The 23,863-nt window shown below is 35.9% G+C and overlaps 2 protein-coding genes across 2 annotated transcripts; both read right to left on the reverse strand.

Moving 5' to 3' along the window:
- Positions 1–284: 284 nt before the first annotated feature.
- LOC116416844 lies at positions 285–644 on the reverse strand. The gene has a single exon (XM_031927028.1). It carries the CDS (start codon positions 642–644, stop codon positions 285–287), a length of 360 nt encoding a protein of 119 aa, XP_031782888.1.
- A 1,156-nt stretch (positions 645–1,800) lies between these two features.
- Positions 1,801–14,721, reverse strand: LOC116416860. Its single transcript, XM_031927083.2, has 2 exons — positions 12,143–14,721; positions 1,801–4,695 (listed from the first exon to the last, which is right to left on the reverse strand). The coding sequence occupies exons 1-2, from the start codon at positions 12,597–12,599 to the stop codon at positions 4,301–4,303; spliced, it is 852 nt and encodes a 283-aa protein (XP_031782943.1). The 5' UTR covers positions 12,600–14,721; the 3' UTR covers positions 1,801–4,300.
- Positions 14,722–23,863: the final 9,142 nt, after the last annotated feature.

Raw genomic sequence — 23,863 nt, forward strand, 5'->3', positions numbered from 1 at the left:
AAAACATTGTTATATCTCTATCTTCTTTTCTTAAATGTAAAAATGAGCGCGGGAAGTGTATTTCAGAAATTCCTACTTCCCACGAGCCGTGCAAATTGATTTCTTGAGGTAGCTTCGTGACATAACAGGGCAGTGGTGTTCTCTGGATATACTTTCATACTACTATTACTAGGTAAAATCATATAAAACTGGTTTTGCTTCATTTTGTTTAGATTTTTTTTTATATCTTTAGCAGGTATCCAAGAATTAAATTTACTAGGGTAGCCAACCCAGCTAACAAAATATTATTTCTTTTTACCTTTACCACTTGATTTGATAATTTTATCTATTTTGTATTCTGTGTTGGTTAACTCTTTTTCTATGACCGCGAGTTCTTTCTCATAAAATATACCGTTTATGAACTCACCATTTAAATCCTCGAGCTCGTAAACCGGTGGTTTTCTATGTTTTAATACTTTGATAATTTTAAAAACTTCCTCTGACCAGTTAGCCTCATAACCTTTCTCGAAGGTACGTTTTGTTTTGCTTATACGTACTATGTCCCCAACTGAGTACTTGGGTTTTCTCTCCTGTGTTTTATACCTGAGATCCATGTTACGCTTAGCCTGTTGGGCATTATATATAGTAACAGCTGCTGGCGCCATCTTAATTGTGGAATGTCTAGAATTATTGTAACCATAAACTAGATCTTGCAGAATATCAATGTAACGTTTTGTGTTTTTATGTGTAAAATAACGCCACATCCATTCTTTTAAAGTACAATCTTTCAACAATAGCTGCTTTAATGTCTGGATTTCTAGATACCTAGTGAGTTATATTTTTTTGATTTTAAGAAAGTTTGCATTTTAAGGCCTAAAAACTCACCACCTTTATCAGTTTGAAATATTATAGGCGTTCTATCATTACTTCTCGAAAGAATTTTTTTAAACGCCTCTGTAACGGTTAAACAAGTTTTGTCTTTAATAGGTTCGACAAAGACATATTTACTTAGTACGTCGATAACCACTAGTAAATATGAAAAATCATCGTTATAAGTTTTTAATGGTGTAAGCTCTATAAGATCACCCTCCCACACAGAATCTATAGTCGGTGCATTATAATGAAGTCTTTGAAATTCTCGGAGTACTGGTTTATGCAATGTATAAGCATCTTGGGCTCTTAACCACTTGTAAATATTATTTTTATCTGCTTTATTCTTGATTTTATCGACAAGGCGATAGGCTCCTGCGTAGCCTGCTTCATTTTTTGGGTTATAATAAATTTTATTTAAAAACTGATTAGCTTCATCCATATTTATGTATTTTACAAATTACATAGGAAATTTTAACCAACCACCTGCTTGTATAATATTACTACCACTACTGTTTTTACCGATTTTTCTTATAGCTCTTTTACTTCGTACTCTGTATGAACTGTCGACGGCGTCGTCGTCGGAGGCCACGTTGTCTATTGCTGCATTTATTATTGTCGAAGCATCCGTATATGAACTATTATTCAAAGACGATGAACCATTAGCTGATTTTCTATTAGGTATAGGTGTAGAAGTGTATGGCGAGTTTTGAAGAGTCGTTTGTTTAGATAAAAGACTACTATTGTTAGACCTCGAATAAGGTAATGATAGTGGCGTAAATTTTTTTCCTTCTTTATATAATTCAGTGTTCCCGATAAATTCTAAAGGCATCCCGACATCGAGTAATAACCAAGCGAAATGTTCGCGTCCTGTAGCTCTCACGCCTTTTCTACTACGTACAGCATCATTTATAAAATCTATGATATTTGAATTTGGAAGAGTAACTCCATCTATCGTTACTGTCCCGCGATCATTCCAGGTTAATCTTGATGAGTTATTTAGTTTTTTAAAAATTGTAGCATTAACTCCGTTTTATGTCTATAGCTTACTGGTACTGACATAGCAATGGTTGCCATGTCAATGCCATACTCCTGCTCTTCTATTTTAACACATGGCGTGTTTGAAATTTTAATATTCTTCTTTAGATCTTCTACATAAAATAAATATCTTTGTAACACCTGTTTGTATTTTTGTCACTTTTCTCTCTCGTCTTTTTCAGAAGAATTTAAAATTTCATTCATTTCAAAATCTAGTCGTGATAAATGGTTTCCAGGGGTTTGTACACTATTTGAGACCTTTACGACCTCGTTTTTGCTTAGTAACATGTCATTATTCAGGGGCTGCTGCTGCTGTCGTTGTAACTTAGTTATACTGTCATGAGGTACTAGTACCATCTTACGGGCGTGTTGCATTTTTACTGCCTACTTGGTATTAATGCCGAAATAATTGTACCTATAACAGATGCTAGTAACGCACCTATAAACCCGTCACCTTTTTGAACAATCAAACGTTTTTTATTTTTCCAGCCTTTCGATTTTTTTGTCTGATAAACGACGTAAGATTGATTTATGTTTTTTGAGTTTGACTTTTTGTACTGCGTTTAAAGGTACGTTACCTTTCAATGTGTTTAAAGCACATTCGCAGATACCTTTTATTAGATTCCGGTTTGCTTTTTTCAGTACAGCTTTTCGCTGCTCCTTGTTTAAGTGATACAGAGCATGTAATATCCTCGCTGTTTTAGCATCGAGTGACGTTCTAGATGTTGACGGTGCCATTATATACGCAGGACTGGTAAATCAGTCTCACCTGCGTTTCTTTTTATATTACGTGGAACATAGACATATTGATGCTTGTCATCAGGAAAAATGCATGTGCGCACTCTACATGATTCAGGAGTACTTTGTTTTAAATCTAACAGTAAATAACCGCGAGGAACCGACGTGGCATCGAAATAAGCTTCTTGTAAGAATTTCGAATTTTCAGGATAAACTTGACGCGCCATATGCTGGATTTGAGCACGATCTCGTGGATTTTTAAAAATAACAATATAGTTAGCATTTAACGAAATATCTCTTTGTTTCGGTCCTTGATGAAATAAATTCTGTGAGATTAAAATAGATGATAAATTTCGATGATGAGAACCTTTTGTAAAAAGATCACAAATCGTATTGTTGGAAGATTCGCGCATAAGGTCATCGATAACTATTAATTTCGGTCTAGAATCCGACACAAAATTCTCATCCTATGGAAGGCCTTCATGAAATTCGACGTCCTTACCGTATTCTAAGTAACCGTCTTGCCATTCTGAATAGTAAAGCATTTTACGGGCAAAAGGTGTGTCTGACATGACATCTATATTCCGAAAAAATCGTTTAACAAAGTGCGTCTTTCCGCAGCCTGTCGGGCCACATATCATAGAGGTCCAAGGGTGTTTCCATGGTAGACTCATTTTTATTTTTCAGAAAAAGCTTATTTGTCGAGCAGGTCACGCACGCGCTCCGGGGACACGACAAGCTATTATTTAGGTAATATACAAGTTCACTCCGAGGCCGCTACTCTAGCAATGACCACTATCGTTTAGCTTCTTTCACTTTATAAGCTTGTTAGCGTATGTAATATTAATAATGTAATTCATAAGGTAAGCTATTGAATTTAGAAATAATTTACACATTAGAATTATTTAAAATTATTATTTATTAAATTTAGCAAATACACAAAATTTTACATTTTAATAACGATGTTTCTTCGAAAAAAGGCATTATTATTTTTTCATATGATAAATCATCATAAGTTCTATACATATATTTTTTTTTTTGTTACGTGTATTGGACAGTAGGGATTATCTGTAAAACCATATATTTTTTCAACGTTGGAAACCATAAAGTCGATTGACGTTACATCATATATCTCGATCATTTTTAATAAATGACTAATATGTCTATTTTTGAATGAAAAAATACAATAACGTTTATCAAGAATTTCATCGTCCACCATGAAACTACAGTTGTGTATTATGTACCGACATTGAAATGAAAACAAAATTTTAGTAAATTGTGAAAAGTATTTCAAGTTTTTTAACATATCAACGTATTTTTCTTTATTCTCTTTTTTCATTAGTAAAAGTGTATGTACTATACGATGCCATGCTAGCCCTTCCAGTGATTGTTTATACTCAGGAAAGAAGCGACAGTTAGATACGCTACAGTTTATGCAGAATTTTTCCTCCAGGTTAATTTTTTTAGGTACTGGTAATAAGAATAAAACAAATACATTAAGACAAAAATAAAGTGCTAACTCTTTAAACTTTATTCAATTTTATTAAACATTAAAAATAATAATCTAAACTAAGTTTTGGGTCTCCTTTTCGATGATTATAAAAATACTTATCACTATTAACGTGTATAGGACATCTATGGTTATCTGTACATACTCCAATATCATATTTGTTATCTATAGTAAATTGAATAGATAGTACATCACAGTAAATGATCCATCGTAATAAATCGGTGACTTTGGCGTTGTTTGAGTAAGTACAAAATATTCATAGTCTACTATTGTAACTCTTCGAGGACAATCATCGGCATCGCAAAATTTACTATTACATATCATACACCACTCACACTTGCTTTGATATTTGACTTGGGCACTAAACTTTACATTGCAGACCTTCGCAAATACACTTAATTCATCTAAATATTTTTTATAATAATTATTTTTCTCCAACTTTAACCTAAGTAAATAAACTATAGCCTGTCTCCAGGCTATACCCTCCAAACTCTGCTTGAATGTAGGGAAATAATGACACGTCGGTACGTTACAAGTAGCAGTGCTCTCTGAATTTAAAGCTAAAACAAAAAATTTTATTTAAATTAACATTATGTATATAACGAATAAAAATAAATTTTTACATTCTTTAAAATGGTTTCCGTATATTTCGAATTTTATTACAATTTTAGTTGATTTATATTTCTAAGCAAAATATTTACAATATATACATTTTATAAATATTCCTTAAATTTTATTTACAATAAAAAGTTTATTAAACTTAATTATTTATACGTCTTTTTTTTAATCCATAAGGACTTGATGAATTAACGCTATTTGAGCGTCTTTTCATGCTGTTTAATTTATGTTTTTGACTCGTTACATGTAACGACATCATGCATCGTCGTACGCCTGATTGAAGTAAAATTATGCACAATTCTATCACCCTTATTTCAAACTAAAGGTTTTATTTTTTCATGGTTAATTTTATTATTTGTTGAATAATTTAAACTAATACCCTTAACTTTACACACCTCATGCGTGGAACCATCGGTTTTTTTAACTTTATACGAATAAAATTTGGGTCCTGCTGTAACGAATGACTCGATATAACTTTTCACACCATAACTTTCAAGCGCATCAGAAAATATCACCTAAGAAACATCCTGTAGGTACCTTGTACTCTCCAGGGGTATTTTTATTTAAGTATATACAGGAGTCAGTGTCATAATACAGCACTCTCCTACCAAGTTTTTCTAAATAAGAGTATAGTTTTAACCTAGCCTGAGCCGTAGTATAAGCGGCTATACTAACGTTTGTTACAGATGATGGTTTATAATTATCGTCTGTGTAAGCCCAGTTGATATAAAAAGTTTCCTGATTGACATGTAATACATTTTTCAAGGTTCTATCAGATGACTGTAAAATTTCCATAAGCTTAACCTGATCATTTATAATTTCTGTAACGCCCATATTTTCTCGCTAGCCAAACTTACCCCAAAATGAATTTAAACAAAGTTTAGCTAAAAATCTTAAGCCAGGATTTTTAGCTATTTTTTCTCTATCTAATTTTATACCCTCTTTTCGCTCATATTCTGAAATATAGTTCTCACGTGATTGCGCGTCGTTACAGTCACTGGGGTATCCAGGAGCTTGCTGTTTTAATTTTAAAAAAGTATTTATATAATCAACAAACAGGCCCGATTCATTCTTCTCTGGATTATACTGTTTAACTTTGTACTGCCATATTTCATATATGGCAGTAATTTTATAACCTAAACTAACGGCTTTTTTCAACTCCTCCGATACCCAAGTGCCTGTAAGCTCTCTATCTTCTAAACGCTCGTGGTTACAATCCTCCTGCTCTAAATTCTCGCAGCATGTTCTACAAAGCGGAAACATTAGACGTTTGTGCATTCGCACAGGTAGTACAGGAAGAAATAAATCACGTGGAGGCAGAATTCGACAATTTACTAACCCCTCGACCCTACTTAACCCTTTCGTGCACATAAGAGTTACAGCTATGGTGCGGGGAAACTGTTTATATTTCATAGGGTCCCGAGCCGCGCTGAATCCGAATCCGAGGTCAGATTTTGAAAATTCAAGATGGCGGATCCAATATGGCGGACGGGAATGTCAAAAAATCAAGATTTTGAAAAACAAAAAATTTTTTCGTATTCTACGTGAAAACACAAATAGAAACTGTTCTTGGTGTTTTTTCGATATCTCTCTTAGTTCTTGAGTAAAAAATTCATAAACTTTGAAAATAACGCAGACTTATTTACCGTTCGTACACATAAGCGTTGCAGCCACATGAGTAGGAAACTGTTTATATTTCATAGGGTCCCGAGCCGCGCTGAATCCGAATCCGAGGTCAGGTTTTGAAAATTCAAGATGGCGGGTCCAATATGGCGCATACGGTCTTAGTTGTAGCACATACCTTCGGAAATGCAAGAAAGATCTTCTACACATTCATAGTAGACCTTCCATGCACCTTTTCACAAATGCCCTGAGCATTTTTTAGATGTTCACTAATGAATGCCGTGCTGATTCATTACTTTGAATAAATATTCATTTCAGTTTTTTGAAAAAATTCAATTCAGCGATTAGTAGGCGTCAAAAATTTGCAAGAACACTGATTTCATCTTATGATGTAATTTTCATGCTCAGAATAACTTTCTCCCTGTGAATTTATTCCGATCCTTCTAATTTGATTTTGTTCATAGTATTGGATAATTACGCTTCTCGTCAGCTCGACTGAATAACTATAATACGCATTTTGCTCAGACTATTGTATAACATTTTTCTTCGTTTTCTCCAATTCGTCTTACGGTTATTGGATAACAAATTTACAAAGCTTGTTTAGCAACGCATTTTCAATATTCAGTGTCAAGTGCAATCCTCGGGATTTTCATAACGTTTCAATATTTTTGTAACGAATGACGAGTGTCGGTGTTGCAATTAAGATTATCAATTGATCAAATTGAGTTCTTATCGAAAAAAAAACTTAGAATATATTTTCATAAACATGGCCAAGAGAGCCCGTAGCAAAAAAGACAATCTTCCAGTCAATCCCGAAGAGTCGGATTTTAGTTCAGATAAATCCACTGACGATGCAGATGAATGTGATTCATCAGAATTGGATGAAAATGATAACAGTGATTCTTTGAATTCAAAATGGACTCAAAATGTAGGCAATTTTGGTGTAGATTGGGACTTTTTTGATTCACCTTAAACTATCAACATACTTTCAATACCGAAGAAAAATGTCGAATCATTTTTATTTTCTCAAATTTTCACGACTTCGCTTTTAGACAGTGTAGTAACTGAGACTAATAAATATGCATTTCAAAAAAAGAGTAAGAATTGGCATGATACGAATAACGAAGAAGTTTCAGCTCTCTTAGGAATGTGGATTCTGATGGGTATTCACAAATTGCCAAGAGTAAGAAATTATTGGAGTTCAGATCCATTTCTCAAAGTTGATTGTGTTGCAAATATTATGCCTTATACTCGATTTTCTAAGCTGACGGAAATTATACATTTTAATGATAATGATTCTATGCTCCCAAGAACTGACCCTAACTACGACAAGCTCCACAAAATCAGACCGTTGAACGATCATATCAACCAAACAAGTAATAAGAGTTATAACACCTCAAAGACCGTTTCTGTAGATGAGTCAATGATCCCCTTCTCGGGACGGTCCTCTTTTATTCAGTACATGCCAATGAAGCCAATAAAACGAGGGTTCAAAGTCTGGTGTTTGGCTGACTCATCTACAGGTTACGTGGTCAAATCTGAGGTCTATACTGGAAAAGCAAGAGATGGGTCGAAAAATCCACTTGGAGAACGTGTAGTTCTGAACTTAGTATCGAATATTCTGGGGGTTGGATATTTGGTAGCTTTCGATAACTTTTTCACTTCCGTCAACTTGGTTGAAGAGCTTCTTGATAAAGGCATCTACTCAGTTGGAACAGTTCGAAACAACAGGAAAGGGTTGCCAGAAATGATGAAAGCAAAGGAGAAAATGAAAAGAGGAGATTTCAATTATAGAATCAAAAAAGGTATTTCTGCGATCAAATGGATGGACAGGAAACCAGTCACAGTGTTGACGTCAGCTTTCAATCCTACGGAAACTGTCGAGATCACTCGGAAACTGAAAGATGGATCTCGGCTTCCTATATTTTGTCCAATTACGATCCAGGCTTATAACAAAATAATGGGTGGTGTAGATAGGTTTGATCAATTGAGGGAAGTATATATGATAGGAAGAAGATCTAAAAAATGGTGGCATTCAATAATGTATTATTATATAGATATGGCTATAGTCAATTGTTATATTCTATACAAATGTTATAAGGAAGGTGAGTGTGAAGATCAATTAGCATTTAGAATACAGCTAGCGAAACAATTGATTGGTGATTACAACGGCAGAAAAAGATTCAGAGATTCGAAATAATATGAATATATCCAAGTTATTTTGAGTATACTCAAATTGACGTCAATCTATGAATCTTTTTCTAACACTAATTAAAAAAACGAAGGGAAGAAATCTAAAAATTATCAAAAAAATCAAATAAAATACACAAAAAAATATAAAAATTTCAAAAACAACAAAAAAAAAGAACTCATCAAAGTCCGAACTCCAACCTTCACGTGGTGTTGAGTGTAAGTAAGTGAAATCATCACTGAAACTAATAGAGTTAAGGCTATGCAGCTGACGATTCAATTGATCCTCAGCCTGACCAGTGATATGAGAATTCCTATCTCCTACCTCATATAATTTTCGAAAAATCTCACATAGAAATGTATTCCTGTTTTCGTTTTTTCGACACAGAGTACAGTATAATTATTCGTTCCTCAAAATCTCGATTTTTTGACTTTCCCGTTCGCCATATTGGATCCGCCATCTTGAATTTTCAAAACCTGACCTCGGATTCGGATTCAGCGCGGCTCGGGACCCTATGAAATATAAACAGTTTCCTACTCATGTGGCTGCAACGCTTATGTGTACGAACGGTAAATAAGTCTGCGTTATTTTCAAAGTTTATGAATTTTTTACTCAAGAACTAAGAGAGATATCGAAAAAACACCAAGAACAGTTTCTATTTGTGTTTTCACGTAGAATACGAAAAAATTTTTTGTTTTTCAAAATCTTGATTTTTTGACATTCCCGTCCGCCATATTGGATCCGCCATCTTGAATTTTCAAAATCTGACCTCGGATTCGGATTCAACGCGGCTCGGTACCCTATGAAATATAAACAGTTTTCCCGCACCATAGCTGTAACGCTTATGTGCACGAAAGGGTTAAATAGTTATTATCCCCGGTTAATTGCCTACACTCGTCCACAACAAAAATGTCAGGGTGGCCTATAGGAAATTTACCTGTTTTACAAATGTAAGGGTAAAGCGAACATATATCGACGTAATCGATCGTTTCATCTTCCTTTACTTCTGCCAAATTTACGGTATTCTCCGTTCGACCACCATAAAAGGCATCGCGAGGATTCAAAGTGTCCGACCATAACAGAGGGTGATTGTCAATATATCTCTTTATGTCAGCTGAAAAATTACTTTTTATTTTTTTGAAATCACAACCCCAAATTTTAGTTAATATATACCTAGCCTCTACTATTCGAGCCGACGTATTTAAAGTTCGCGTATATTTTTCTTCGAAATTCGTACCATGTACAGATTTTAAGCGTTCGGTACCCTTATAACATGAAGTACAACCATGATAAAAACACCCATGATATTGAAAAACGTATCGATCACCGGTGACCGATTCATAGTAACCGTCAACCAAAATGTTTTCGGTGAGCCTAACCTCAGCTCCTTTACCAGCGTGTTGAATGTCGAATCCTGTCTCCTTCTCTTTGAAAAGCAACCATTCTAAAGATTCTTTAGAATGAGTATTTTTCTTCCTGTAACCACCAGGCGGTATTATGCCTATTTCGGCACGTTTGAGAAAGTTCTTACGAAAAACTTTCGAGCAAGCACTAGCAATTGTCGATGCTTCAACAAACGGACATGTACCACCTACTTTTACAAAACTTTTTCTAAACGCTGAACAAGCTTTTCTAAGAATGTCAACATCGGTTTTACAATATTTTAAAATTTCAGTTTGAAATTTGAAAATGTAATTAGATTCTCGCATCTCTTTATGCCACGATTGAAATTTTTCTCTCTCGTGAACACTCATGGAGTCTGGAGAGAAAAACTTCTCATCAGGTATAGTACCTTCGTAGTTATAATATTCCTTTTTATTAAATAAATGCGGAAACGTACCTTTAATCAGATCATCGGAAAAACCAAAAGCTTTTGGTATGTCAGATAATTTCACATGAAAATAATTTAAGCTGTCAACAAATTTGAGCCCTTCACCTATAGTCATAAGCATGATACTAGTACCATTCATTATAACTTTAGGTGTAATGTTTGTTTTTTCAACAAAGTATTTTAATATAAATTGAGCGTCAAAGCTCTTACTATTGTGTGCTATACACACAATTTGTTTTATATTTTTTGGTTTTGACGCTTCTGCATTTATTATATATCCAATAAATAGTTTTACGGTGTTGGTGCATTTGAACACAACAGTTACACCACCGCCACAAAACTCGCATTCTTGATTCATATTTGAATCAATACATTTTTCGCAGCATAACTGCGCTACACCTAAATTTACATTATGTTTAAAAGAAGTTTTACTGAGACCTTCGAACTCTTCCTCTTGGGTAGTTTCAAAGTCATAAAAAAGAAAAGAATGCGCTGGTTTTTCTATGGCTTTGCTATCTACCGTATTCTCAACATTTTTTTTAATTTTATTTCGGACAATCGGTACATAACACAAATGATTATACGGTCTTACGCATGTGCAAGTGGGGCAGTATGATTGTCCGCATTCATGAGCGTTCTGTTCAACGGATATGATATTATTACAAGTGTTGCACCTTTTCACAGCAGCGCAGATGCTGATATTTTTATTAAATGAGTTTATTTTTAAATGTCTATTGTAACACGCTTCACCGTAAAAATTAAGTGAACATCGCGACATTTTATTATTTCGGTATTTTTCGGGCACATAGGTGTGGTCATACACCGGTCACACGTATACGCGCATTTGTGCGTTGATTTACGATTTAATTTTTTGTTACAAAAGGGACAGTAATATCTACAAGCTGTTAAACCAGTTAAGCTGGTGATAACGTGAAAGTGACCTACCTCATTATCTATTTGCTTATATAGTATGTTTAAAAAACGTTTTGGAGTTATATTTTCAGATTTTACGTATTTATAGCCATCAAAAAATATTGAGTCACCAGTACCTAATTGCTCTAACGTGTATATGTTAATTATAGTCTCATCTAATTTTAAAAAATACTTAAATTTTTTTATTTTGGGCAACCCACAACCAAGTGTTTCATTAATATCAACACCTGCGTTTCTACACAACTCTTCAGCTTTTTCCAGCTGAAATTTCAATTTACTTTTTCGTATCCGTTCCCACTCGCTCTTCACGATAGGCGAATCCTGCTCCTGTTTTGCACAGTGCGCTAAGCTACGACTAACGCGCGCGGTAGACATTTAGCGTCTTTATTAACTATGCTAACTACGGATTTTGATTTTATAATATCATAATTTGTTAGGGGCCCTCTACCCGTAGGCGGTGTGATGCTAATTATTCTAATACATAACGTGTCATCGACTTTTAATTCACGCGAACTCTGAGTGCTAAGATCTATCATCCTCCAGAGATCGTTGAATTGGTAGTCGGTCAACAATCTAAAATTAAGTAACGGTCCGTTTGGCAGAAAATTACTAGATATTATGATTCCTACGTAATCAGTCGACGCACAATTTTCAGTTATATAACTAAATAAATTCCGCATACATCTCTGTAAATCATCCGGTCTATCGCTAACTAAAACATCTTCATTTATTTTTAAATTAACTTCCCTAGCATTAGTCTTAAATCTAGGATAGTAATCTATACTATCCGAAACTACAGCAAAGTACTCACTATTTTCCGGGGCGGCTGGTTCGGGTGCTCCTGGAAAGTCTGCAGCTGTTGGTGCGGAAACCCCCGCTGCTGCGGCCTCTTGAAGCTCTGCTGCTACCTCTTGAACCTCAGCTGCTGCGACTTCATTAGATTCCGCTGCTGCGGCCTCCTGGAGCTCCGCTGAGGCCACCTCAGGGTGATCTGCTGCGGTTCTTTCAGTTAGTGAAAAATTTTCCTCAGCTGCTATGGCTGCTTCTTCCAATAACGCGTCCGGAATCTCCATAGACTCTTCATCCAGGTTCTCCACTGTGCGTATTTTTTCGTACTCATTGAAGCAGCCCCTCAAATCACTGGTCCAGCCACTGCCTAGAATTGAGCCGCCCTCAGTAGAGTCACTATAATCACCTATGCTATTCATACGTTCTTCTCGACGATGATGATGATTAGAACTTGCGTCGTCAAACTCTTCCAAAACCATCAATTCGGCGTCCCGATGGTCCTCGTCATTTAAACCGAATGACACGTCTCCAGGTAGCTCTGCATTCAGAGCGTCGAGAGCATCATTCTCGCGTTGTAAACCTAAAATAAGTAATAATATTAAAGCCGCGGTTTTAACTAATACATTACGAATTTTAATAATAAATATTTACCCTCTCTCAGTCGAAGTAAATGACCCATCAAGGCTCTTACTTCAGGTGCGTTTTCGGTTCCTCGTGCTCTAAGCACTATAGACACGGTTTCTAAAGAGTCTGAATCCTCTTTAAACACCCTGTGTCTATGTAAGACACCGAAACACACCGTGCTTTGCGTCTGGATAAATTCCCGGAACAACCTTCTCACATCCCTGACAGCATCCTTCAGCGCCGTGGTCAGGGTGCGGTTGGTCCGTTCTCCGCCACGAGGTTGATAGGCTCTCATATAGAGCTTCACTTCGTGAAGTTCATCCCGAATCCTGCGTATTTCTTGAATACACCCGCTGTCACCTCTAGCGTGGAGGAATGCCACGTCCAGGGCATCCTTGAAGATTTTGAACAAAGACTCCGTCTTGAAATCCATTTTGTACACTGAAGAAGTTCTCTGTGACTCAGATAGCTGCACAACACACTAGACACTGTGCACAGTCCGCACTTGTAGACAGTAAGTTTAGAATAGTAAACTAAACTACTCCTTAGGGCCTTATATACCGATAGTTTTTCCACTCTGAACCTCCTGACGATACCGTTCTTTAATAACAGCGGACCATCCTTAGCCATACGTATATCCACGAAAATTATTTTATTATATACAGACACTTTAATGCACCTGTAATAAAATAATTTTGAAGGATACTTTTCGGGTTACAAAATGAATCTTTGGAAATTCAGACGTACGTTTGGCGGGGCTGGAGAGCACTGAACCGACCTGAGACCCTTAATGACCTATCGAAATGACCGTTTAGGGAGTTTAATGGTCTACAACGTCGTGCTGTGTATGAGTCGTCAATGACGTGCTTAGGATGGACACAGACTACCCATGCATGGTATTGCGACTGATGATCTAATAATAATAAAGTCATTTAGACAACCGATTCCTACCTAAAAGAATGCTAATCGTCATTACTGAGGCTGTGTTTGAACGACTGAGTTTATGTGACATTTTAAATGCATCAGTGAAGCGTCGCTGTCCGATACTATCAGCCGTAGTGGGGCGACGGCATAGCGTACTATCTAGGTAATTATATTTAAACACAAATTTCGCCATACTCTAGTCATTAGAGTTATTATTCATACACGCTCTTTTCTCTTTCTCTCTCTTGTATAAACACGTATAGTACCCTTTAACGCAAACGTATTTAAAGGATGGCTGTGACAGTCTTTGAGTATTCAAGTTGCTACGGCATTGAGTAACAGACGTACATTTTCACATCAGTTTTCACAGTAGTATTACAAGTTTTGTTTAAAACACTCGTTTGTCAAGAGATACAAAGCGCATCGCAATGGCATCTTATAATTCACGAGAAGATGCTCTGCAATATTTACTATATTCAAGAGTTTATCCATTAAACACATCGTGTACTAAAAAAATTATCGTTGGTCTTAAGCCCCAAAGCAATAACGATTTTACTTGTATTATAAAAATAATTAATCAAACATTTTTTGGTATAAATTTCACAACCGACACATGGACTACGTTCAAACTATATTTTGCTAAAATTAATAGTTATTTTAGTGACGAAGTACAGAATAATCCAACAGCTTTTGACAAGATCTCGTTCAACGGAATTACACTGAGCTTTACAACTTCATATGGAACCAAAGCTATATTACTGGATAAAATCGAGGAGAAGACCACCACTAGCTACACATCAATAATCACTAACGAACGTGTAGAATATGAAGTGAGCAATAAGAAAAAAGCGTACTCTCCTGCAATTGTTCTACAGAAGACGACATTTGAGGGCATTGTTAATATGCTTGAGTGTATCGACTATACGATTGAAGCATGTGTAAAAATAGCCTCTGCAGTGTCACAGTGCAGTAACGATATTATTAATAATGTTTACAAAAAATTTATTGAAAATACTGTACTCCCTCAAACTAAATCCTATGTCAAACAGTATTTACGCTCGAAAAATACTGAAATTAAAAATACAATATCAACTAATTTTGACGAGAATTTTAATAAAAATTATTTTGACGTAATGTTTAGTGAACTGCTAACACTGCATTGTAATATAATATCAGAAACTGTAATTGAAAAAATTACGGCACCTAAGTGAATATTATTATTGTGAATTATTATTCCATAAATATTGAAAATACAGCACATGATATATATATATATATATATATATATATATATATATATATATATATATATATATATATATATATACACACACACACACAAAATACAAACCTGTTTTTCCTTATTTAAAGAAACTGAACATATATCCTGCACCTATTATTTATTTAGTTTTACGTAATTATTATTGATATTTATTATTATTATTATAATTATTATTATTATTATTATATTCATATGAGCGTGTATAGACGCTCTCGAGCAGGCGCTCGCGTGCACGCACACATATGCCTGAATGTGGAGATGTGTGTACACATATGCATACATACGGACGTGTACACATATGTATGTAAATACTAACTAGATAATAAGAAAAACCGCTGCCAATTGATTGGCACGTAGATTCCTCCAACTAAATTTATAGGTCCAATAAATAAAATATTGTTCTAATGTACAGTATATCTGCCTGCTAATGTATGAGGCGGTTTATGATACATAATTTAATATAAGTTTTGGATGGTTCATTGTCCAAAAGATTGCAGACCCCTCTGTTTTTTTATTATAAAATACGAACACTGCCGTCATTTTTTTTTCACGGAAATTCACGCATGTTTACATGTGTTCCTAACCAACCTAACCATCAAAACAACAGGCTATTCATTAGATAGGGTCGATCGCGCAATTTTCGAGAAAACGATTTTTACATTTTAGCTCTTGAAAACCGCTGGACGAAATTGTTTAAAATTTTAGCAGCAGATAGCTTTTTTATGGTGAATCACCAAATGAAGCATTTGACTACATTGTTTTAGAGATATAAGGAATTAAAAAATTTTCAAAAAAAAAATTGAAACCCTGATATCTTACAAACTATAGGGGTTTGAAAGCTGTGCAATGAACTTAGCTAAAACACATAAAATATCTAATTTTTTTCAGTTTTTGATTTATTACTGAAAAAATAAGTAGTCAAATCAAATTTTAATCGGATATAGTTTGACACGTGACCCATCGACATAATTTTTTTCGCGAGGTTATGAACTTTAGTTTCACAGATATGAATTTAAAAAAAAATCACCTTTTTTATTTTATCTGCCGAACAAAGCGAGCGCAAAGTAATTATTGTAACCCGCTACGAATAGTTGTAATAAATTTATCCGTGGTTCAAGTATCGTTTTGGGGCCAGAAATTTTAGAATTCGTCACTTTATATGTTGATAACGCTGTCATTTTTGCCTTCAGTGCGATGTAAGCGATGTAGGAATGGTCGGGATTTTGTATTAGATTGACGATGACGGCGAGCCGCGCATTATATCTTTGGTTAGCAGATTACTCACAAAGTGCGAGACTCGCTACCATATTGAAAAAAATCACGTGACAATCACGTGAAAATCATGAGAAAATAACGCGATTTTCATGTGAGATTTTCAACCAATTTTTCACGTGGTTATCACGTAATAATCGCGTGACTAGCGTGCTCGGGCAAGGTCAGGGCGGAGCGTCCCGAGGTAGAGTGTGTGTTTGTGAGAACGAGCTAATCGCGTCTGTTTTTCATTTTGAGCAACGACGCGAGAGATGGAGAGGCACCCGAGAAGGTCAAGCAGTACATTAGCCGTCGTCGGCTTTCGCAGAGATCGAGAAGGAACGAGAGGAGACGAGCAAGCAAGGTTGTCGCGACGAAAACAGCGGCCGGCGATTCAACAGGGCGTTCCAGCAGCGGCTCGTGCACCGTAAAGCGCCGCGCGTTGTGGAAGCTGCCAGCACTAGAGTCTTTTGCGCTCGAGACGTAAGTCGCATACTCGAATCGAGGGCCCTGATATCAGTGGTGTACTTACTGTCTCGAAATCCCACAATTATCGGCATTCCCCTATAATTGTCTGCGAACGTTAGACTGTCTCCCGTCGCGAGAATTCGAACTTCGCGGGCTCTCACTCCATTAGGTTGCGGGAGCTGAGTCGTAACGCGCACGCGCCGCTCCGAAACCGAGAGCTGAGCAGAGCGCGAGACCGTGGGCACGAGGAGCGAGCGAGAAAGCAGGCCCGCGTAGCGCTGACCAATGGTCGAGCGCCGGCGTGGCGGCTCGAGCGAGGCACCGGGCCTCGGCGGCGAACGCTGAGTGCTCAAATCAATCTCCTGCTCTGGCTGAGCCTGAGCGGACGCAACTTTCGCCTGGCAATACCAGTACCAGCTACGATCCAAAGTGTTTCCTGGTCTTCACCTCCGAGCCACTTCTTCTGAGGACGAAAGGTTGGTGTCGTTTCTGGTCTCTAGCTGGCTTCCATCGCGAGTGTGTAGCTCCACGTCTCGGTGAAATCAGTAAATTTCAACAGGTTAATCTGCGCTAAAATCTAGTGCGCGTTACTCCGCGCCCGTGGTTATCTCCGCTAATTATCAGATTATTTGCTGTGTCTGCTATCTGTTCCTTTATAAAATTTACCCAACCGCGTTAAATTGTTAGATTTAAGAATTTATACAAGTCTTGCCGTAAGTCATCGAACGCAGGCAAGGACTGCGTTTCGGAGCAATCAGGTAGCGCTTGCAGTATTCGCACCTGGTTGCAAAAGTTGATTGTAGCGAATGCGTAGAAATGGTGTGTGTGTGTGTGTGTGTGTGTGTGTGTGTGTGTGTGTGTGTGTGAGTGAGCAGGTTGCGTTTCGGACCTCGGGACGTGTGAGGGGCGTATAATTTAGAGAATTCGGTGTGGCGGTTGCCTGGTTATCTAATTTGCGTGGCTGTCTATTTCGGTCGTAGTGCGAAACCGAAGGTTGTCTAAATTTGTCGGGGCTGTCTGGATTATTTCGGGATACCTGGCTATCTCTGGTTGTCTCGTAGTATATGGCTATCTAGTGTTTGTTCGGGTCCGAGAGTGAAAATTAAAGTCGCGTCAGAGTGTTGCATTTCAAATAATAAAGTATCGATTTCCCAACGTGTGCTTGTTTTAATATCGGGTACGAAGGACGGGATTTTGCGGATCGGGGCTATTATAGCCGGGTTTCGTACGGAAATTAAGCGTACGAAAATTCCAGGTCATAAAGCAAAATACTAAAACAAAATTTTTACTATTTTTTCGTAAAATTGCGTATTTTTTATTTTTTGTTTAATACGATTTAATTTTAAATTTTATATATTCAATCTAACAGAAATTTTCATTGTAAATGTGAAAAATACTAATTTTTTACCGAGGTATATACGTATATATTACTTGGCGTATGTATTCTAGTAAATAAATTTGAGCGTACTGATTAGATTTTTTTGCGTTTATTCGAGATAGATTTCTAATTTCGCATCTTATATAAGGCTCCGATCTAAACGTAGGGACATTGCTGAGATATGAGTAATTTCTATGCAACATCGAACTAGCCTTTACAGAGTATAGACTGTATAGAGTATGTAAGTAGGCATGCGCGCAGAACTATAGTAAGCATGAGAGTCGAGCGCGCGGCAGCGATAGCTATAGGTATAGTACGAGCTATACACTCGAACTATAGTAGAGAAGCAGCCCGACCGCAGAGAGCGTAATATGGCACCGTAGAGAGCGAGAGCACATGTTGCGTGCATCCGTCGATAGCTATGTAATCCTCAACTGTATTAAATAAACGATTACAGATTACGGATTAGAATAATCCGACAAAGTTATGTGGAAGTGTATTTTATTTCAACCCGGACCTCGCATTTATTAACATCGTAGCAAAGTGATGGTTGAAATGTGAGTGAGGTTATGTACCCACGTGTTGCTGGTAGTAAAATGAAAAAAGAAGATATTGAGCAGCTGAAAATAAATACAGTGAAGTTAAAGAAGCTATTGAGAATACAGACAAAGAAAATCTGGATATTAAAAAAAGGGATTTTTGAAAATACAAGTGAAAATACAAGAAGTATAAAAATGTCGAAAAATGAAGAATTAAGATGTCACAGTTTTGACGGCAAAGTATATTTAAAATGAAAAAGTGCGACGAACCAGTAACACAAGAAAAACTGGAAACAGATGAACAGAACACATGGAACGAAAAGAATCTCAAGGCAATGAACTACATATATTGTAGCATCACAAACGAACAGTTAGAATTCGTTGGGGACGAGAATACAGCTTTAAAAGTAATAAAAAAATTCGACCAGATGTATTTAAAAGAGTCGACTGCATTACAGATCTGTGTAAGAGTTAAATTGGATAGAATGAAATTAAAAGATTACGAAGAATGAAGCACATTATTTTTAGAGTTTGAGAAAATAATAAATGAATTGAAAAGTGCAGGTGCCAAAGTAAATGAAAAACTCAATTATATGTTGAAGACACTACCAGATTCACTAAGTTATGTTGGAGACTTAATTGATTCAATGCAAGAAAGTGATCGCACGTATGAATTTTTGAAGAATAAAATCAAAATGTGGGAAACAATAAACCCGAATGATAACGGCAATAAGAAGCCAGATGTATTTAAAACAGAAAGAAGAGAAATAAAGTGTTTTGGCTGCAGAAAGAAAGGTTATCTAAGGAGAGCGTGTACAAATCCTTGGAAAGAAGAAGCCAATGGAGGATGCACTGGACAGAAAGTACACATCAGCAGCAACAGCAGTACAGAGGCCACGGAGGACGAGGTTATGGCGGTCAACGAGGAAGAGGTTATGGTCAACGTGGACGAGGCAAAGGCTGGCAACAATCACGTGCCGACGAAACGACTCAACACGATGCAAGATACACATACAAAGAAGGTTACGAAGAAGAAGGTACAGGAACTTTCTTAACACAGGTAGAACAGGAATACGACAAAGTAAGTGAAACCGTAGAGTATAATTGCGATAGAAGTAAAATTAAATGGATATTAGACAATGGATGTTCAGACCACATTGTAAATAATAAGTCATATTTTTCTGAAAGCATGATTTTGAAAAGACTAATAAATGTTAAAGTCGGAGATGGTAGAGATTTGAAATGCAGTAAAGTTGGAAAAATCATTACTTATTTTTTAGTAAATAATAAGAAAATTAAAATAGCAATAAATAATGTATTCTTTGTAAAAGAGATGGATAAAAATCTGATTAGTTATGCGAAAGTAACAGATGTGAATAAAATTATTTCTATTGCTAATATGTCAAAGATATATAACAAAAATAATAATTTGATTGAAATTACATAGAAAGAAAACAGCGACGAAAACGCGAAAGAAAATAACCAGATAAATATGGTCAATCCAATTTGTATTATATTTATGTAAATATTGTAAGCGCCGATAGTCCAAGCTAAGTTTTCTCTCTCTCTCTCTCTCTCTCTCTCTCTCTCTCTCTCTCTCTCTCTCTCTCTCTCTCTCTCTCCCTACTATATAAACGCTCTACCTTCTACTGCTAACACCTATATAAATGTAGGGGGAGCCCAGGTCAACTTTGAATCATCGGTGCGCACCCTGGGGCTGGTGTTTGACTCCAAAATTACGTGGAAAGAGCACGTTACACAAATTTGTAAACGTGCTCACTCTTTAATGTACCGTCTCTATTTTTTTCGGAAAAGCACTAGCCTTAGATTGCGCCAACATTTAGTGCAAGCACTCCTGTTTCCCCTCATTGACTATTGCTCACTTGCTTACTGCGACCTGACTCAGGAACTTGACTTAAAATTGCAGAGGCTTGTCAATCCGGGATCCGTTATATCTACGGTGTGAGGAGGGACGAGCACATCTCCCCTTACAGGCGTGAGCTGCAATGGCTTAACACCGACGGACGTAGGAAATAATTCATAGCCTGTTTTCTAAGAAAAATGTTCAACACCTCAATACCTACTTATCTATTAGCCTATTTTGATTTCCACGTCGCGCTCAGGCCTGTGAGGGGTGAGATGACTCCACTGGACATCCCGTCCTTCAAGACGGAGACGCTGAAGAATTCATTTTTCATCAGCGCCTCCTACCTCTGGAATAGCCTTCCATCTCATCTTCGCAACACACTATCCATATCACACTTTAAACAAGCAGCTAAAAATTACTTCTTCAATCTGGAAAACACATAAACATCACACAAACATACACACATTCTCATTCATCTCACTTCACTTCATTCCATTTCACACTCTTCATACGCACTAACACCCTTACACAAAATTTTTATTCTTTTTATAATATACTATAATTGTATATGTACAACACAATGTACAACAATAAAAAAACAACTAAATCTAAAATTAAATACATCTCTCTCTCTTTCTCTCTCTCTCTCTCTCTCTCTCGAAAGGGAAAACGGAGACTCGGGCTACTTAAAGGCCGCGACTTGACAAGGCGGCAGGCGTCTAAGGAAGCCGTTAGATCCTTACTGAGGAGTCCCATCTGATGGTAGGACGAAACGTCGAGATTTTTATTTTATTTTTGAAAGGCATGCCTGTTCAGAGATCTCAAATTTTGAGAATGAACAGTGTCATAGCCTATTATTTCAAAAGTAATTGTGCTCGTATAGACCGATAGTCATTCTAACATCTTTTGTAATTTTAAACTAGCGATAGTCTCACAATATATATATATATATATATATATATATATATATATATATATATATATATATATATATTAGAGAAATAAATTGTTTAAATAAAAATAAAACTTGGCAACTAGTAGAAAAACCAAAAGATAAGAAAATTTGAGATTTAAAATGAGTATTTACAAATAAATCTGATAATCATAAAAAAGCGAGATTAGTTGCTGATTATACAGATGGATGTCGAAACTGCATTCCTAAATGGAAAAATAAAATCAGAACTATTTGTAAAACAACCTTTAGGTTACAATGATAAAACCGAAAAAGTTTATAAACTAAAAAAAGCTTTGGATGGACTGCGAGAAAGCCCGAGAGGTTGTTACGAATGTTTCGACGACTATATACAAAAATTAGGATTTAAGAGAAGTGTAAGTGATTATTGCTTGTACACAAAATGTGAGAATAACGAAACAATTTATTTCATTCTACACGTTGATGATTTATTAATTTGCGGAAAGAGAATGCGAAAAATTAGTAAGATAAAGAATCAACTGTCATACAAATTATCAATGAAAGACTTACTTAAGAATAAATATAAACTATGATTATAAAAATTGTAAGATGACAATGGACCAAAGTAATTATATCGAGTCATTAGCTAGACAATATAATATTGAAAATAGTAAGTTATTTAACACTTTGATGGAACAAAATTTGAGTCTTGACTCTGCACAATCAGCATCAGATGATATCAAATATAAAAATCTCATAGAAGCATTATTATATATAAGTTCTGAAACAAGAATAGATGTTAGTTATAGTGTAAACTATTTATGTCTATTTCAAAATAGTTACAATGAGACTCATTACAAATACGCGTTGAGATTTTTAAAATATTTGTTTTAAAGATTTAAAGTTAACATAAAAAAAGAATGTAAATGCTGAAGTCATGGACTGTTTTGTTGATGCTGATTGGGCAGGAGATAAATCCGATAGGAAATCAACGACGGAGTTTATAATAAGATTATTTAGAAATATAATCGTATCTGGATATTATTTCGAAACGACTTTTTCGAAAGACGTTAATTTCGAATACGTTGGTTCGAAGGACTTTTTTTGCAGTTTTTTTCGAGAATTTTTTTTTAATCCCTTTTTTTCGAAGTTTTTTTCGAAAAAATTTAAATTACATTCTTTTGCACTTTCTAGAGAGTTTGTATATATGAAAGGATGTATGAGTCACGTATCCGGACGTTTTACGTAAAGAAGGACATTTCAGCAGGAGAGACATTTGCCAGCAAGGACATATCGCCAGTAGGACAATTCGCCAATAGGACATTTCACCAGTAGGGACATTTCGCCAGAAACATGTTGTTTTACGTCTGAGCTCCTACTTTAAGGTAGTTCACCGGCTGCAGTAGTGCTCAATCAGGGTTTTTATTAGAAAATTCATTTTTTAAGATATTATACAGTGTTATCTAATGTCAAAACCTTACAATTCATAGTATCAAACATTAGAATGGTGATATATATTGTTTGGAGTACAAAATATTCTCAAAACTTGTAAGAGGGAGAAACACTGCGCACCTATATAGATATACTGATAGCATGGGATGAAAACTTTGACTGGTTGTATCTTTAAAAAGGCCTCGTTTGCCCTATTCAACTTTTTCTTCATGATTTGCATTGCTATTTTACACCGTAAGCTACTTTTTTAAAAATATTCTAATAAAATTCGCTTCAACTAAACGTCCTCATAATTCGGACTCAGTATAGGCTTCCCATGTTGAAATACAAAATTTCAAGGTTAAATATCTCTAAAAATAATGTCGCTTGAGGGATAAAAAAAATACCACGTTGTAGAGGACACTTAATTGAACATGTAAACAAAGTTTGAGCGATATCCTAAGAAAATAAATATTCCGGTGAACTACCTTAATACTGAAATCAGTTAGCGTTATTTAAAAATTTCCCTAACCCAATAATCCTCGTTAAGATTATAGGTAAGTCAACTGAAAGTCAACTGAAGCTGGTTTTTCTGTTTTACTCACCCGCCATCTTTACTTGGATTAAGTAACTCGGTAATAGAATCAACTGCAACACAAGCCAACGGCGGTAATGGGGTTAGTAGGGTTATTTTGTTAAGCATGCGAGTCTGCCAAATTAGTAACTCGGCACTCGAACCAACTGCAACAGAAGCATTTTACCTTAACCCTACTTTACCTAACCACTTAACCCAATAGCCCACGTAATGATGGTGGGTTATTCCTAGACTTGAACTTATACAATTTTATATACATATATTTTCGTGTATCAGAAGTTATGCGAACAAAATTTGGGACGAAAGATAACTTATGCAGACTTTGGCGGAGTTATGCGAACGTCGACATAAGACAATTGCTTTAGCAAAAAGGCACTTATGCGGACGATTTTAGCGATTTTTTACACACATATTTACAGCAGAAACCAAAAAATTAAATTGTTTAATTTCATACAAATTGAGTTTTACAAA

The sequence above is a fragment of the Nasonia vitripennis genome (assembly GCF_009193385.2).
Source record: "Nasonia vitripennis strain AsymCx chromosome 3 unlocalized genomic scaffold, Nvit_psr_1.1 chr3_random0009, whole genome shotgun sequence".
NCBI lineage: Eukaryota > Metazoa > Arthropoda > Insecta > Hymenoptera > Pteromalidae > Nasonia > Nasonia vitripennis.